This window comes from Lissotriton helveticus, chromosome 4_1 (assembly GCF_964261635.1).
Source record: "Lissotriton helveticus chromosome 4_1, aLisHel1.1, whole genome shotgun sequence".
Taxonomy (NCBI): domain Eukaryota; kingdom Metazoa; phylum Chordata; class Amphibia; order Caudata; family Salamandridae; genus Lissotriton; species Lissotriton helveticus.
The window spans coordinates 166,214,736-166,232,176 of NC_136063.1; the positions used below are offsets into that span (position 1 = coordinate 166,214,736).

At 46.8% G+C, this 17,441-nt stretch overlaps 1 protein-coding gene across 2 annotated transcripts in view; it reads right to left on the reverse strand.

Annotated features, from left to right (window-relative positions):
- Nucleotides 1-1,834: 1,834 nt before the first annotated feature.
- NAPRT (nicotinate phosphoribosyltransferase) overlaps nucleotides 1,835-17,441 on the reverse strand; it is a 367,006-nt gene continuing 351,399 nt past the window's right edge. Inside the window, exons 13-14 of one of the 2 annotated variants that reach the window (XR_013610448.1) lie at nucleotides 5,038-5,695; nucleotides 3,624-4,499 (exon numbers count right to left, since the gene is read on the reverse strand). Coding sequence is in view for 1 of the 2 variants with exons in the window: in XM_078686638.1 (XP_078542764.1) it covers nucleotides 5,630-5,695 (66 nt within the window). In the remaining variant the exon portion in view is untranslated. Of the gene's footprint in view, nucleotides 5,696-17,441 lie in introns of both variants that reach the window. The other variant, XM_078686638.1, reaches the window with a different exon arrangement.

Below are 17,441 nucleotides of genomic sequence, written 5' to 3' on the forward strand. Positions count from 1 at the left end.
ACGTTCGTAAGTAAGTCTAGGAACAATAACAGCATCTCAGTACAGATCATAATGCAATAAAAATAGAAGCACATTTATTTTAGGATAGTTTTGCATTATTCAGAGGTTTTAGGCTAGAAGTTTGCAGTTTTAGGCTCGGTCCCACTTTTGATATACCGGTAAACTCCCTGGAAAAGGAAAAGATTCCTTCTTCCGTGGAGAGAAGGTGAATTGTTCAGAATTCCCAAGTCTCTCCTAGACCAAGTCTTAATACCAGGGATAGAGCAGGTAGCATCCTCATGGAATCCATGGCAGTAAAGTCCCTGGTCTACTGCAGGGCCTATGGCCTGGAGACAGAGGAGACTGAAACCTGCAAGAGAAGCTCTGCAGTCCTCACCCTGTCGGGGAGAATGAGAGGGTCGTTCTGACTTTGCCCGTAAGCCCGCAGAAGTAGCCATATTCCTTACACAAGCCTAGATATTGGTTATGATTTTTTATGCAGCCAGGACTTTTATTTGGCATTCATTGTTCATTAGTTTGAATGGCTTTCAACTGGCTTAATCTTGTTGTCTCGTATTGTGATCACTGTTTTCCAAAAAAGAAGACTGGCTACATAGGAGCACTACATTTTTAATATATGTCTTTAATAACCTTTGTTTGAATATGCAGGTTATACAAATATCAGAATGTGCCAAACCAGGGGTATATCACATCGTGTGGGCACCTTCCAAAACTCCCAGGGCATGCCCCACGTAAAACAATAATATACAAACTTTTCCCAGGGTGTCCCGTCCTCCTACTTCTCTTGTATACATCTTCTATATAATGCCTCAGTCATGAACACCCCTGGGAACCCCTGTCATGGCCCATACTCCGTGCTTCAACTCTAAAGATCAGTTACCCTGTCTTCCCTCCCACCTCCCTCCCCCCAACAAAAACTACCCGCCACCCCAAGGAACACTAAATGTAAGAGATGTATTTGTATTCATTCTGAAGTGTGGATTATGTTCAGCCAAATGTCACGATGGAGGTGCCATATCAAGTTCTGCTTGTTGCAAGATAAATTGAATGTGGAATAAAATCTGGTTCCAGATGAAAGGTGTTCCTAAGATGTACTGAGGCCTAGCATCATTGTAAAGATGACATTAAAGAATTCATTTAGGAAACGGAAGTATTTTTATATGAATAAGTACCAAATAATTGCTCCAAAGCTGATGGAACCATACTTGGCCACACTTAAGTGTTTACAAGTGAAGATATGAAGTTTATCATAAGTGTCAATTACATGACCTCGGATAACAATTCCTGTTTCACATCTCTCTTGGCCCCACCAGAAGCTATGCCAAGAGAACAAAGTAGTAGATACATTTCTGGAGTTCCCCCTCTAGTCAAATCTGTTTACACTAAAGCATTGGTACATACAATAGAGAGTCTGCAACATCACCAGAGAAACCGCTTGCCTCTCCCAAGATAAGGAAAGCATGTAACAATCGCTTACAGCATGCAATGCGGAAGGTTCACATGCTCTTCACACTCCTGCTATCTAGTATTGGGCTCTGAACTTTACTGTTGTTCCGAAGGAGGAGTTTTCGGTTTTGAGGTGAATGTTGTTTCCAAAGACAATGATACTTGTCGCAATATTGCTTAACTGCCCGGAAACCCCCCAAATGCCCCAGAGAAATGGCCTAATGATCTTTCAGTATTTGTTCTATTTACTAGTACTTTTATTTCATAAAATGCAAGGTGTGGTAAATGCGTACAATGTGTAAAATGGCAGGGCTGCATTGTCAGTGCAGCCTAAAACAAATACAGTGAAGGAACTGGTAGCGCACAGTAATAAAAAGGTAACACAGAATGGTTGCATAGGTTATTTATTCACATGATAAATTGACATGGTACTCAAATTCATTGAAATGTATTCAGAGTATATGACATATGATGACTGCTTCAGCCTACCTAGGAGGAGGCAGTCATCAGGAATGGTAATGTTGGGACCCGAATCCTCTGCATGTCTTGGAAAACTGTGCTAGCCAGGCCACCGCATGGTTTCTGCCCTATCCCATGATTTATCTTAACTGTGATGGCGCGAGCACGGCTATAACGTAGTAGCACAGGCCTGTATGTATGTATCGCTGAAGGGGAGGCTGTCTACAGCTTCTGCTAGTCTTGAAGTCTACCCAGTCCCCAAAACTTTTAGCAATGGTGCACCTCACAGGCTGCTGTTCTTTTTACAGGTAAAAGCTAGTGGTCTCCAGCCGCTCGCGGCCACCCTCTACCCCCTTCTGAAGCACCATGTTAGTCACATGTGAACTGTTGACTCTATTCTTCAACATCCCTGCCCCGCATCCTGCATCATACATGAGAATTGATGGGTTGGCCCCATAGAGCACTATTCTTTTGACTCCGATTGCTTTTTGCCGCTCTGCGTCTGGGTAGACCCCCAAAGATTATTATTCTTGTGTTGTCCCTTATCTCCACGGAATAGACCCCTTAAACCACCTTCTGTGGAGTAAGCGGTCATCCATGGGTACACTTTTTTGACCCTGGATAAAGCTAGCCCGGTTGTCTTATTGACATACCGAGTTGCCATCTTGGTGGACCCTAAGGAACCTCCCAGTGTGTGGTCTTCTATTACAGACGTGCCTGCTCTACTTATACGCACCCTCACAGAGTCACTGGCTGTACTTAATAGATTCGATTTAAATATCGTCCAAGAGCAAATATTGTGTACCAAATATTGTTTACATAAATAACTTGGGGTCGATTTTCTATTATTTACTCCAATCGAGTGTTATTTTTGTAAATGATTTCAAGGAACGATAGATGTCAAACAATATTCCAACAATCATTCTGGTGCAAATTCCACCTACGGCTGTGCGGTCTCCAATTGTTCTTGTGTTTCGCCTTATCTATGTCTGGGTAGACGCACAAACAAAGGTTTACTGGTGGTGATTCTGGATGAAACCAGTCCAGTCCTTCACAGACCCAGTAGTAAAAAATCATAATATTGGTACAGAAATTATAGTGGGTACGTATAAATGTGAATGTCCTTCACGCATCCTTTTGCTACATGTCGTGCTTCAGCGCAGCTACAAATTTAATGCAGCCAACTAGGGAGCACCCCTCAAAGTCTTAGACGCTACACTAAAACTCTTCCCACAAAGACCACTATATAAACAAGTTTCTATCAACAATGCGTAACAAAAGCAGAGTAGGTACTTACGTGCCTATCTGCAAAGTGCTTTACGCCTCTCAAAGGGTATGGAAACGTTCCAATAAAGATCAATAGCATACTCACCTGTAGCATGCACTCATTGACCCAAGATGGAGCATTAGCACGTGAGAAGGCACAACATTTATGTTCTACACTCAGCAGCTCTACAGTAGTATATGCAGCTGCATGTACTCCAATACATAAACAAACACACACCACACTTCCAACATAACTTTACTAGTAATGATCTACAGGCAGTCTCTACATCAGTGGTTCTTCACCTTTTGAATTCTACGGATCCCACTGAATCTTTACTGGAATCCGGGGACTCCCACTGAGAAATTTTTCGAAGCCAGGGACACCCGGCCAAAGCAATTTTTGTGATTTGAACCTCAAAATCACAAAAACAATAATACACCAAACAAATGCCTAAGTATTTAAAGATTAAGTTTTATGTCACAATCAAATATAGAAGGTTTCAACTTTTCAGTTTTGCTTCTTTATTTGTACATACTTTATTGACTTTCTTTTAAAAGTTTCATGTTTCATTTTGCAACAGTTGTGCACCCCCCCCACCCCCATCTAATTGGGACCACTTCCAAGGTAAATAACAGTCTTCTAATAGGCCCTTCTCTCTCTTGAAGAACCTAGAGCCTTCTCTGAGTTACTCTCCTGATACTACTGTGGTCCGTAACGCAAGGATGAAATTACATGGGAGAATCAAGAGCACATGAGGTAGAGAGGGGCGAGATCACAAGATTCTGCTAACATTTGAGTGAAATGTGATTTGAAATGTACCTCTATAACAAGGCAGATTTAAATTAACTTCGTTTCCCACAGGTTTATTGCTATCATTTTTCCGACTCAATTATATTTGCTCTCCTTATTGAAGTTGTAGGTTGTGGAAGACAAAAAATATCAATAAAGAAAGATTCCCCCACCCAATTATTAAAAACCATAGTAAAAAAATACTTCAAACTGAGCCTTTGATGAAGTAGGCACATGTGACCATCAAACTAAACTTCATAAATGAAACATTGCAAATGATAATGGCTTTCCTCTTACAGCATCTTATCAGTTGATCCAAAGGCCCACACTAGACAAAAGAAAACTCACCCAAATACTTCTGAGACTTTTCTCAATTGTTAGCACACCTAGACAATAAAAACAATCTCTTTAACATATGCCTGAAGTACATTTGAAGTCTGAGAAAAAGTTAATCTGTACCCAAGTGATTTGAGTTAGAATTATACAACTGAACAAATCCTATTTTTCACTTCAGAATGCAAATGGATAAACCCAGTCACTGCAAAGCAGAGCTATCAGTAGATGAACTGAGCCATTATATATAAAATCAGTCAATTTACAATAAAAGTGACAGGAGGTGAGCCTAGCCAACACGTTTCGTGGTTTCCTGCTGCTTCATCCGAACTCCATCAACTCTTTAAATTGTTGATAGTTTCGTTCTATTCTGCAAACAAAGTCTGCTGGTTTATAAAATCCCAATTTCTATAACTCATCTCTATGTGAAAATACAAATTCTTAATCTTTCTAACATGCACATCATCTTCCATAATATCATGGGAATAGGACTCCAAATCGAATCTACACTTTGAATCATCGTCTTATGACAGCAGACATTTGTTTACAGAATGGAAGGAAACCTTCCACATATTAACAAGACAAAGCCCTGATAAAGCGGCAAGACGCTGAGAAACGTGTTGGCTGAGCTCATCTACTGATATTCTCTTTGTAAATTGACGGGGTCTATATGTTTTGGCTTCTTTCACCTACTGATAGCTTAGTTGGGAAAGTGACTGGGTTTATCCATTTGCATTCTAAACTGAAAAATAGGAATTGTTCAACCGTATAATTCTAACTGAAATCACTTGTAATAATGATTACCCTTTTCAGACTTTAAATGTACATCAGGCATATTTTAAATGCATTTTATTGTATGTATAGTTTGTACAAAATGCAAGGATTATGTATTTTTTATTTGAAGAGTTGTTCTTTCTTTTCTTCAATTACCTTTTTTTCTTGCCTTTTCTTCTAGTGAGAAATTATATATATATATATATATATATATATATATATATATATATATATATATATATATATCAGGCCCAATCTTCTCAACCGGTAACCAGACCATAGGAGTGAAGCAGAAATGTTTATGGATTTCATATTTATGGGCAGTGAATAAAATAGCTTTGTTTCTGGAAAATCTGTAAAAGTCTTTAAAAGGTCACATGTTTATTCTTATCTTCGATTTGTACTCTTGACCCTCCTGGTGCTGCAGTCATTCTGAAATGAGACACTTGAAGAGCTTTTTGTTGGTGAAGAGAAACCGGCCATTCACAAAGTCTGAAAACCACTTTTCAACAAACAGGCAGGCTGGTGTAGTTGTCACAGATGGAGCTGGTCATCCTGGATTCACTGGAGCTGGCTTGTCCTTCGGAGGTTATTAAGAAGATGATACAACTTCTCACTGAGAGCAACCTGAATGCAAAAAATAGAACTACTATCAAAACACGACAAACAAGATGGTCCCATCTTAATTATACAGGTTTAAAGTACACAGCATGTTCTATCATTAAGAGGGCTTTATCAAAATGCCACCAATTTTACAAGTGGGGTGATTGTGCAGTGCCCATTTTCGTGGAAGATGAGTTTGCAGTAGGGCTTCACGCAGTGCACAGTAAAAAGCATTATTTTAAATTACAAGTGCCTTATGTGTTTGCGACTTGCTTATATCTTCTTATTTTATTATAGGGACAACATCAAGGCTCACTACTGTAACTATGAGCATTTTCGTAAGGCCCCAACATGACAGCATGCACGCATGGGATGAATGACGGAGGCCTAGCGCCCACCTTTTGTACGATGGTGTTTATATCACAATATATGTGCTTTAGGTACTGACTACTTAAGACAAGGGGCTTGAAATGGGTCCTGACGAAAACTGGTGACCCTGTCCAGAGCTGAGATCGGTTTAAACACTTAGATCAGGAGAATGCGGAACCATGGACAATTGCTACAGTCACCTTCAGATTTTTTGTCTTATCATAGCAAATAGGGCAACCTGAAGACAATCTTACTCTCATTCATAATGAACAAATACAAAAATCTGCAAAGTGCTTCTGAAAGCATTCAACCCCTCATTCCTAGGGTGTCAATGAGGAGCTTCCCTAATGATGAAGCGTGCCACTAAGGTTGATGAAAGATGACTTGTGTCTTTTTTAGGTCTCGGCTAGCGTAGGCTGCGCACATGCGCAGTCTCGCTGGCAAGATTTAATGAGATAGAGAGAATATCACTAGCAAGGTTAAGCCCCGCCTCTCTTCTCCATTGGCTGGCCTCCTAAACGGTGGCCAGCCATTGGAGAAGAGGTCCTAGTGATGGCTTCTTAATCTTTAAGCCCCGTCCTTTTCAGATTGGGTTCCTTTACATACTGCTGAAATAAAAGGTTTCTTATCTTCTTTATGGGTCCAGATGGCCCCAAAAAGAAAATAAGGAACCTTATATGCCAGCAGGAAGTCCGGGCCCCTAGTCTGAAAAGGATGGGGCTAACAGACAAAAGGCTGTGTCATGGCGAGCGCTTGTTTGGCATGGTTAGTCGTGTTTTTTACTGAATTGTTCTCCAATCCACTTTTTTTTTTAATTAAATGTTTGCGTCTTTTATAATGAAATGTTTGCGTCTTTGATTCCGAATCCGGCCAGACTCCAGGTGTGGTTCTGGTACTTGTTCGAGGGTCGTGCGTCACTTTGCACCTGGCAGTGTTGCCCTCCGCTCTTCTATCTTCTCATGGGTTTGCTTTTGGAATTAGGGGTTAGGGTTTCTTTCTGGCTATTGGTCGAAGACTCTCGTGAAATTAAACAGTCCGTGCACACCAACAGTCACGCAGAATTCAAAGAGGGGGCTGGGTCAGTTTCCACGTCTCTGACGCAATCTCACTTGTGCGTTCAAGTCAACAAGTTGGTGTGCATCCATGTAAAGAGCTGGAACGTGTTACTTCGTCGGCTGCCACAGGTCTTGTTACTTCCGGTCATATTGCATGGGAGAAAGATGCAAAAAGGCGACAAGGGTGACTTGTTGGTTCTGTAAATATCCCAAAGCTTCTTTGTAGGACTATTATGGTGTGCACTTGCATGGAGTGATTTAATGGGCCGCCCTTTAAGTGCTTCATAAAGACCTGCGTGGCATTCTGTAGACCTCCGAAGTTCTGGAAAAAGTCTTAGTGATAAATATCCCTGGAGAAGAAGAAATTGCGGTGCAACCACCTTCTTTTTCTAGTATGATCTGCTGTTAAAAGCCACACACGAGTGCCTGGTGGGATTGCGAGTGCCCAAACTATGGCAAGCGCAAATCTCTTTTGTTAAATGAGCATTTCTCATCTTCTTAGTTAACAAAAGAAAAGTTCAAAGAATATTGGAGCGTGATTGTTACGCAGCACACAGCCGCCTTCACCTCTCTAGACGCTTTGTATACATTTATGTTTACATCACTTAGCGGCGACCTGGAATGTATTTTTATCCTGCTCCACACAGCCGCCCAATAACCCACCTACACTAGCCGCCCTTTGTCGTCGATCATGGGATCTTTTCTGGTGTGTTCACTCGCCGCCCTTACAGGGGGGTGTTTTGTTTTACTTGTTGCAGTGTTTTCGCATTGTACTGCTGCAAGACACAGGGCACGTCACTGACTAGAATTGTCCACACTATAAGATGCACGAATGTGCGCAGAGGGGCACCCTGGCAGCTCTGTAGGTGAACGCGGGATGAAAGGGGGGAGTCGTTTTTGTAGTGCTCCTTTACTGCTCTTGCAGTACTCCTGTTCGGCTCTTGCAGTGCTCCTGTACGGCTCTTGCAGTGCTCCTGTAGTGTTTTTGTAGTGCTCCTGCACTGCTCTTGCAGTGCTCCTGTACTGCTCTTCTACTGCTCCTGTACTGCCCTTACACAGCTCCTGTGCGGCTCTTCCAGTGCTCCTGTACTGCTCTTCTAGTGCTCCTGTACTGCTCTTGCACTGCTCCTGTACTGCTCTTGCACTGCTCTCGCAGTGCTCCTGTACTGCTCGTCTAATGCTCCTGTACGGCCCTTGCAGTGCTCCTGTAGTGTTTTTGTAGTGATCCTGCACTGCTCTTGCAGTGCTCCTGTACTGCTCTTCTACTGCTCCTGTACAGCCCATGCACTGCTCCTGTACTGCTCTTCTTTTTTTTTTTTTAAATATCTTTATTTAATTTTTTAGTTACAGAACCCTCCCCCCCAAGTCAGACAGGTTCAACAGAGAATACTTCACATATAAACACAGAGAAAATTAGGAAATTAGAATTCGTAAATCATACATTACTATCTAAATAAGTCAATCAAACAACCAAAACGATTTATAATCATAACAAATTAAATTTTTACAGTTTTTCAATCGCGCTAAGTATAGCTTTATATTACAAGGAATTACCTTGGAGTTGGGACCACTCAATTAAGGGATTCCAGATTTTCAATCCCCTGGCCCTCCGTATCCTACCTTTTCTTTTATATATAGCCATTTCCAAGTTAAATATAGCTAACAGTCTAGAGAACCACTGTTGAAAAGATGAAGGAAGAAGATGGCCGCCTGGCAGGAGCTCCCGTGAAGAGCTCCTGGTGCTGGGGATTCTATTCTGGGCTTTATCCCTGTTTAGCACATACCAGCTGGCCGGAACTTGTAGCAGAAAAGTAACTGGAGCAAAAGTAACAGGATTGGCAAGTAATGAATATGCTACTTACCAGTATGCATCTGTTCTTGGCATGTAGGGCTGCTAACATTCATATCTTAGCATTAGATCGCCGCCTAGTGTTGGGCTCGGATGATTGCACATTGTTGTCCTGGAAGAGTCTTCGAAGTATCCTGAGATAGGTGGCTCCTCCCCTGGACTACAGTGCGCATGGGCATCGGCTCCATCCCCAGATTGTTTTTCGCCATTGTGGCAGAAGATGGAGTGAAAAGTGTAAAGGATGTCCATGCTAATGAGTAAATACAATAGTATATCTGCAGCTGCGACAGGCACCGGGGAGGAGGGCGGGCGATATGAATGTTAGCAGCCCTACATGCCAAGAACAGATGCATACTGGTAAGTAGCATATTCAGTTCGAGGCATGTGGGCTGCTAAATTCATATCTTAGCATAGAATACATAGCAGTCCCTCCATTAGCGGCGGTTGCCCGTGCCAGCTGCAGAAACCTGAAAAAGTGTTTTGAGAACAGCCTGTCCTACAGCAGCTTGCTGTTTGGAATGCACATCAACACAGTAGTGTTTTGTGAAGGTGTGTGGTGTGACCCACGTGGCTGCTCTGCAAATGTCCTCTAAAGGAATGTTCCCCAGGAAAGCCATGGATGCCCCCAGTTTGCGTGTGGAGTGCGCTCTGGGGGGTATTGTTAAAGTGCGCTTTGCTTTTTGATAACATATCTGGATGCACTTAACAATCCACCTGGCTATCCCTGCCTTGGAGATTGGGTTGCCTTTGTGTTGTGGTGCGAAGGCAACAAAGAGTTGTTTTGTCTTTCGAAAGTGTTGTGTTCTGTCTATGTAGTACATCAACGCCCTTCGTACATCTAATGTATGGAGCATCCTTTCCGCCACCGTTTGCGGGTTTTGAAAGAATGCTGGTAAGTCAATGGTCTGGTTTAGATGAAACTGTGACACCACCTTAGGAAGGAATTTAGGGTTAGTGCGTAGCACTACCCTATTTGGGTGAATTTGAATGAATGGCTCTTGTATTGTGAGCGCTTGCAGCTCACTGACACGCCTCAGAGACGTAATAGCTATAAGAAAAGCCACTTTCCACGTAAGGAATTGAAGCTCACATGAGTGCAGTGGCTCAAATGGTGGTCCCATCAGTCTGGTGAGAACGACGTTGAGGTTCCACACCGGAGCTGGTGGTGTCCTTGGGGGAATGACTCTTTTCAGACCTTCAACGAAGGCTTTAATGGCGGGCACTCTGAAGACAGAGAGGTGCTGCCTGTTCTGAAGATAAGCCGCTATGGCGGATAGATGTATCCGAATGGAAGTGTACGCCAGATTGCACCTGTAGAGATGCAACAGATAGCAGATGATGTTGGGGATAGATGCATCTAGTGGGTTGATGTCATTAGATGTACAGTAGATGACAAAACGCTTCCACTTAGCAGCATAGCATGCTCTAGTAGTTGGTTTCCTCGCCTCCTTGATGATGCTCATGCATTCTGGAGGTAGGTTAAGGTACCCAAACTCTAGGACTTCAGGAGCCAGATCGCCAGGTTGAGCTGTTGCGGATCTGGATGCTGAATTTCTCCATGGTTCTGCGTCAAAAGACTGGGCGTGAGGCGCAGTCTTTGATGCGGTACCACTGAGAGTTCGAGGAACGTGGTGTACCAAGCCTGGCGCGCCCACGTTGGAGCAACTAGGATGAGGGTCATCTCGTGTTGCCTTAGCTTTCTTGCGACCAGCGGTATTAGGGGGGCTGGCGGAAAAGCGTACGCAAATTTGCCTGACCAGTTCATCCATATCGCATTTCCCTGCGACTGTGGGTGAGGGAACCTGGCGGCAAAGTGTTGGCATTTTGCGTTCTCTTTTGTGGCAAACAGGTCTATCTCCGGATGACCCCACTGCTGGAAGTACTGGTGGAGGACAGATGGGTGTAACTCCCACTCGTGCATTTGATGGCTGTACCTGCTGAGCAGATCCGCCATCTGATTGTCCTTCCCTGGGAGGTGTTCTGCCATGAGGAAAATGTTCCTCTGAATGGCCCACTTCCACATGCTCTGAGCCAGGTGAGACAGCTGTGGCGAGTGGGTGCCTCCCTGCTTTTGGATGTAGTACATCGCGGTCATGTTGTCCATCCGGACTAGCACGACCTTGTTGCACAGATGTACAATGAAGGACTTGAGCGCCATGAAGATTGCCATCAGTTCCAGATAGTTGATGTGCATCTTCTGTTGTTGCGTTGTCCATAGTCCCTGCACCGTGAAGTCGAGCACATGAGCTCCCCATCCCTGGAGAGACGCGTCCGTTGTCAGGACAATCTGCGGCACAGGCTCTTGGAACAGTCGGCCCTTGCAAAGGTTGTGTGGAGTCCACCAATGCAGAGAGTCGTATGCCCGACTGGTAACCAACACTAGGTCTGTCAATTGGCCACGAGCCTGTGTCCACTGATTCGCTAAGCACTCCTGGAGCGGGCGCATGTGTAGACGTGCGTGAGGGACTATGAAGATGCAGGAGGCCATCATGCCTATCAACTGCATGAACACTCTCGCTGGCAGCGAGTGTTGTGGCCTGAACCTTTGGATCAGGGCCTGCATGCTGTCTATCCTGACTTGGTTTGGCTGAGCCATGGCCGTCAGGGTGTTGATCGTTGCACCTAGGAACTGCCGGACATGTGCCGGCTGAAGGTGCGATTTTGGGTAGTTTAGGGAGAAACCCAGATCGTGAAGAAGGTGAATTGTAGTTGACATGTCCGCGGCGCACTGCTGCTCTGACTTGGCTTGTACGAGCCAGTCGTCTAGGTAGGGGTAGACATGGATGTTCTGCCTCCTGAGGTGCGCCGCTACTGTCGCCAGACACTTGGTGAACACCCTCGGGGCTGTTGTGACTCCGAAGGGTAGGACCTTGAACTGGTAGTGTTTTCCTTGAATAGTGAACCTGAGGTATTTTCTGTGTGACGGGTGTAGTGGAATATGGAAATACGCATCCTTGAGATCCAAGGTTGCTAAGAAGTCCCCTTGGTTTAGCAAGGGAAGAATCTGTTGCAGCGTAAGCATGTGGAAATGTTCTGATAGTATGTACAGGTTGAGGGGGCGTAGATCTAGAATGGGCCTGAGAGATCCGTCCTTCTTTGGAATAAGGAAGTACAGGGAATATACCCCTGTTCCTTCCTCTCCCACCGGCACTTGCTCGATTGCTCCCTTTTGCAGCATCACCACTACTTCCTGCTGCAATAAGAGCAAGTGCTCTGCGGACATAGGCCTTTGCCTTGGCGGGATGTTGGGTGGAGTGGACTTTAATTCTAGGCAATAACCATACTGGACTAGTTGTCGCACCCACCTGTCTGTGGTGATGTTTTTCCAGACGGGCAGGAACTGCTGCAGTCTCCCCCCGACAGGTGTTAGGTGGTCGGGGGGCAGTGACAGAGAGTCACTGTTTGCTTGGAGTAGAGGAGCGGGGGTTGTTGTTTCCTCTGCCGCGACCTCAGTTGCTGTTATTCCTGTAACCTCCCTTGTTCTGTTTTGTGAAAGAGGATTGTGCCCCACCTTTCGAGAACTGGGATTGTTGACCCATTTGTCCTCTGGTGACCCCACGTGCGCCTGAGCGACGAAAATTGCTGCCACGAAACTGTTGTGACTGCAGGGCCCCCATGGATTTAGCAGTTTCCGTGTCCTTCTTTATTTTCTCTAGGGTGGTGTCAACATCTGGACCAAACAGACTATCAGGATTGACCGGCTGATTAAGAATTGTTGTCTGAATATCCGGTTTAAAGCCTGAGATGCGTAGCCACGCCTGTCGTCTTAGCATAACACTAGTGTTGACAGCCCTAGCAGCTGTATCTGCAGCGTCAAGCGCACACTTGATGGCTGCGTTTGAGATGAGCTTCCCCTCGTTAATGAGCAGTTGTGTGGCTTCCTGGAACTGTGGAGGCAGGTGTTGTACAACCTGTTCTAGGGTGTCGTAGTGCGCCCTATCGTAACGCGCCAGGAGCGCTTGTGTATTGGCGATGCGCCAAAAGTTTGCTGCCTGTGCAGCTACTCTTTTGCCCCCTGCCTCTAGCACTTTGGACTCTTTATCCGGGGGAGGAGCTTCACCCGTTGTCTGGGAGTTGGCACGTTTCCTGGCATTGGCAACCACAAGAGAGTCCAGTGGCAATTGTCCCCGGATGTAGGCGGGGTCCGCAGGTGCAGGCCTATACTTCTTTTCAATGCGAGGGTTGACCACTCTCGCTCTTGTAGGCTCCTTAAAAATGTCCCCAGCATGTTTGAGGACACCTTTTAGCATAGGAAGTGTTTTTACTGTCCTTTCAGAGATGGCAAAGGTGTCGAAAAGGAAGTCTTCCTCAACTGGGTCGGCATGCATGTCCACATCATGATTGGCTGCCGCCCTTTCAAGTAGTGCATGAAAGCCTGCTGAGTCCTCAGTCGGGGATGCACGTGCATTAAAGAGCTGCGGGTCCTGGCCCACACCTTGGGTGTTCTGGTCACCAGTGTCATCGTATGAATCCGGTTGTACATCAGGTTCATCGATAGGGAAATTGTACTGCTCATCCTCATCATACCCCTCACCCACAGAGTGCTCTGGGGAGGGAGTAGGGCTCCGTCTTGGAGGAGGCTGGATTGGTTCCGTGAGGCCTGAGGCGTCAAGGGGCACCCTCTTTTTCTTCAGTGGGATGATGTAGGAGTCCACTGGCTCCGAAGTGATTTTCCTTTTATAGAGGGTCAGCTTGCCTGTTGCAGCGTCGATGAAATGCTCTGAATCGTCTTCCGATTCGAGTACCCGACGTGGAAGAGGGTCAGCCGGCAAAGAAACTTGTTTCGGAGCCGATTTTGTTGAAAACGCTTTCGGCGCCTCCTTAGGTGGCAAGAGAAAGAGGAGTTTTCCAGAAGGCTTTGCCGGAGTGTCCTTTTGCGGCTGCGGCGATGGTATCGGAGCCGATGGGGCAAAGGCTTTCTCCCTGATTCTCTGCAGTGACTCCGCAATGAGGGACGGTTCACTCCCCGTGGGTTTCGTCGCCGACAAGGATGCTTTGATCGGTCCCTCGGATCCGACGTCTTTGTGGGCCTTGTGCGCTTTGGGCGCGGAACCCGTCTTCGGCACCGCCGAGTCTTGAGGCTGGGGCGCAGACTTCTTGTGCGTAGCCTCTTTGGAGCCGACCTTGGCGGGCTTGGACGGCGTCGTAGCCGCTGATCCGTGCCGACCATCTTTCTTGGAGGACCCCTCCTCGGGCGTCGGTTTCGATTTTGCAGCATCGGAATCGACAGACTTCTTCGGCTTCTGCGGACCGGAGGTCGACGGAGCCGATGGGGTGACGGGCACCGTTTTCTTCACCGGCACGGCAGCCATCTTAGGGACACTCGAGTCCTTAGGTTTCAGTTTCGTTTTCGGGTCGGCCATTTTAGGTGTCGTCGATCCCGACGGTTTCAGTTTCGGTTTCGAAACAGTGTGCCCAGCAAGTGAGTCCGTAGCCGGGCCTGAAGGCGGGGCTGTGGCTTGCGGCAACGGGTCCTGGGTAAGGCCGACAGGCGATCCCGTGTCCCGGTCGGTATCTTCGTAACCTTCGGGGCAGAGCTCGTCCCCCGAGCTGTCTGCCGCGGCCCCATAAATCTCATCGTCGTCTCCTACCTCTTCGACGTATTCGAGGTCTTGACCCGCGACTCCGTCGTCGTCTCCCGGATCCGCTTCGACCTCCGTCTCCGGTGGGGAGATTTGTAGATGGTGACCCTGGACCTCTTCGTCCTGGTCGCCGAAGATGTTCTCCGGATCCGGGGCCGCTTGCCTAGCTTCCAAGCGCACCGCGCGCCGAAGCTTGAGAGTTTTCTTTGATCGGAACTGTGCACAGGCCTTGCACTTTCCGTCGTCGTGGTCAGGCGAAAGGCACTTGTTACAGACGGGGTGTAGATCAATGTGTGGGTACTTGGACCCACAGAGCGGGCAGTACTTAAACGGGCTCCGCTCCATGTCCGAAAAGGCTTGCAGTCGTGTCGCGATGAGAAGGCCTCAAAGTTTAGAGAGCGAAGAAAACTCCGCTTATTCCGGCTCCAAGAGACGGAAGACTCGAGACCGTGCGCAGACAATACCGACGCAAGAAAATCGAGGCCTTTTGGCCGCTAAAAGTTAGTTTTACTTGGTTCCGACAGTAAGACGTCGAGACCACATCCGAACCCAATGGCGGAAAAAAACAATCTGGGGATGGAGCCGATGCCCATGCGCACTGTAGTCCAGGGGAGGAGCCACCTATCTCAGGATACTTCGAAGACTCTTCCAGGACAACAATGTGCAATCATCCGAGCCCAACACTAGGCGGCGATCTAATGCTAAGATATGAATTTAGCAGCCCACATGCCTCGAACCTGGATTGCCCGAGGGGTCCTCTCACAGAGGTCGGAGCCTGAAACTGCGGGAACCGGCTGAGCCGCCACTGGATTCAAGCCCTCGCGCACCCACCGAGACAGAGTCTGACCTGATGAAGGAGGCCAGACCTGCTGAGCCGGCACTCGGACTGCGGAGCCATCGCAACCTGCCACTGGACCCGTGCCTCCAGACACCCCATCGCGGCGCAGCTGAAGCTCCGGGGAGCCTGCTGAGTCGGCTCGGCGGATTGTCCCGCGCTAGCACCGCCACAGCAGAGGACTCCAGACACCACGGCTGAGGTCTCCCCAGACACTCTCTTCGCGGCGTAGCGGAAGCAACAGATCACCCCAGCAGCACCGGGACCAAAGCGGATCGAGCACCAGACCCATCCCCCCCCTCTCGAAATTGGCAGATGCTGGCCGCTACGGGGGAACAAGGGAACAACGGACAACACTCTCAGCAGCGGAGCACCGCGGGATAGCCGGTACCAGGACGAACACCGGACCCCGCCTCCACTCACGAGTTGAAGCAACGACCCCCCCCACCCAGAAGACGCCGGTCGCACACCGGGACGAGGCCACGACATCACCCCCCCCCCTCTCCCGCCCGCCCCGCAGTAAAGGAACCCCAGCGGACTGGAGGGCTGAGAGGAGCAGAGGACGCCGGCTTGGAAATCAGTTGCAGGCACTGGGGAGGCACATTAGCGTGCAGCGGACACAGTCTTTGATTACAAAAGAAGGTATTTATGTGCATTTTCCTGGTTCTCAACTGTATTGTACTTGTACAAAATGGCGGGGGTCGGAAAAACAAGAATGTATGGCTATAAATCACCTACTGTGCCCACGAGGTTCCATCGGGAGGAGTCTCCCTCACAGTGTGAGAAACGAAACTGATCTCACTGCTTACAAAGCATGAAAATAAAAAGAGGACTAATGTCTCTTCTCCCCCTATGTGGTGGCCATTTTGATACAGTCTCTCTCTCGGATCACCTTCTTGGCTAGTCATTCTGTTGCACCATATGTACTAAGAACTGGACTCCTTAGGCTATCTCTAATAGTATTTGGCACTCTCTCCGTAACTGGTACACATGTCACCTTTCCTTCGCCTGTGATACGATCGCTACCTCATATCTAGCTAGGAGCTGGGCTTGCTCAAACGGAACCTGGAACCTCTCTTCCTTGCTCTCAAGCAATAACAACATAAAAGGACTAGCCTCTCCAGACCCCCTATCTGGCGGCCATTTTAGACTGACCTCTCTCTCTACTCAGCGGCCATCATGGACTAGTCATTGCCTTTTACTGCAGTTTCTAATTTTATTTTATCTTATTTTATTATTACTGGCTTCCTACATTGTATGCATTGCTATCACATTGCTATCGTATATTCTAGTGTTATATTTGTTATTGCTGTAATTTGTATGCACATTTATGGGATTCAGTAACTCATTAGTAGTTTAGCCCTATTTTAGCCTGTATTTTATATGCGGCAAGCTGCACATATCTCACCTCTATCCCCATCACTCACTGTCCGCTACCGCATTTATTTATTTGTTGGTTTTTCGATGTAAGCTACGTCACGATATTGCACTGATTATTACTACCTCATTCAATTCGCTCTGTCATGTAAGCTGCACCCAGCCACTTTCTAAGCCTAGACTGCACTGCTGTTACCTCGTACATTCTAATATGTAACTTGGCTTCCACCTAATCGGTCCTACCTCGCATAGTTGGTTACACGGTGTAAGCTGACTGCTACCTCGTATATAGGATACATTTGGTTAGATGCACCTACGCACTGGCTGTTCGGGGATCACACTGACTTCTACCTCTTATATCTTTGATCACTCACTAGTGTCTTCCTTGGCCCTGTAACTAGCGGCTGACAGTTTGTACTATCGCCCTATTTCCTACACCTAACACCACAGCCTCTCTAAAATGGAGCTCAACGGCAAGCACACTTTTAGAATTAACTACCCCTCCACTCCTCTCTCCAAAAATGCCACTAAACGTTTTAAACACAACTTCTTGAGGTCGCACCCTGAAACACCCTTTGCCGACACTTACTTCTCATCGGGCAATGGAACCCTGAATACTGATTTCATCTTCCACACCTCACGCAGAGCCCAATGGAGAAAAACTTTCCTATCCCTACTCACAGTCTCCACCACCAGGAAAACA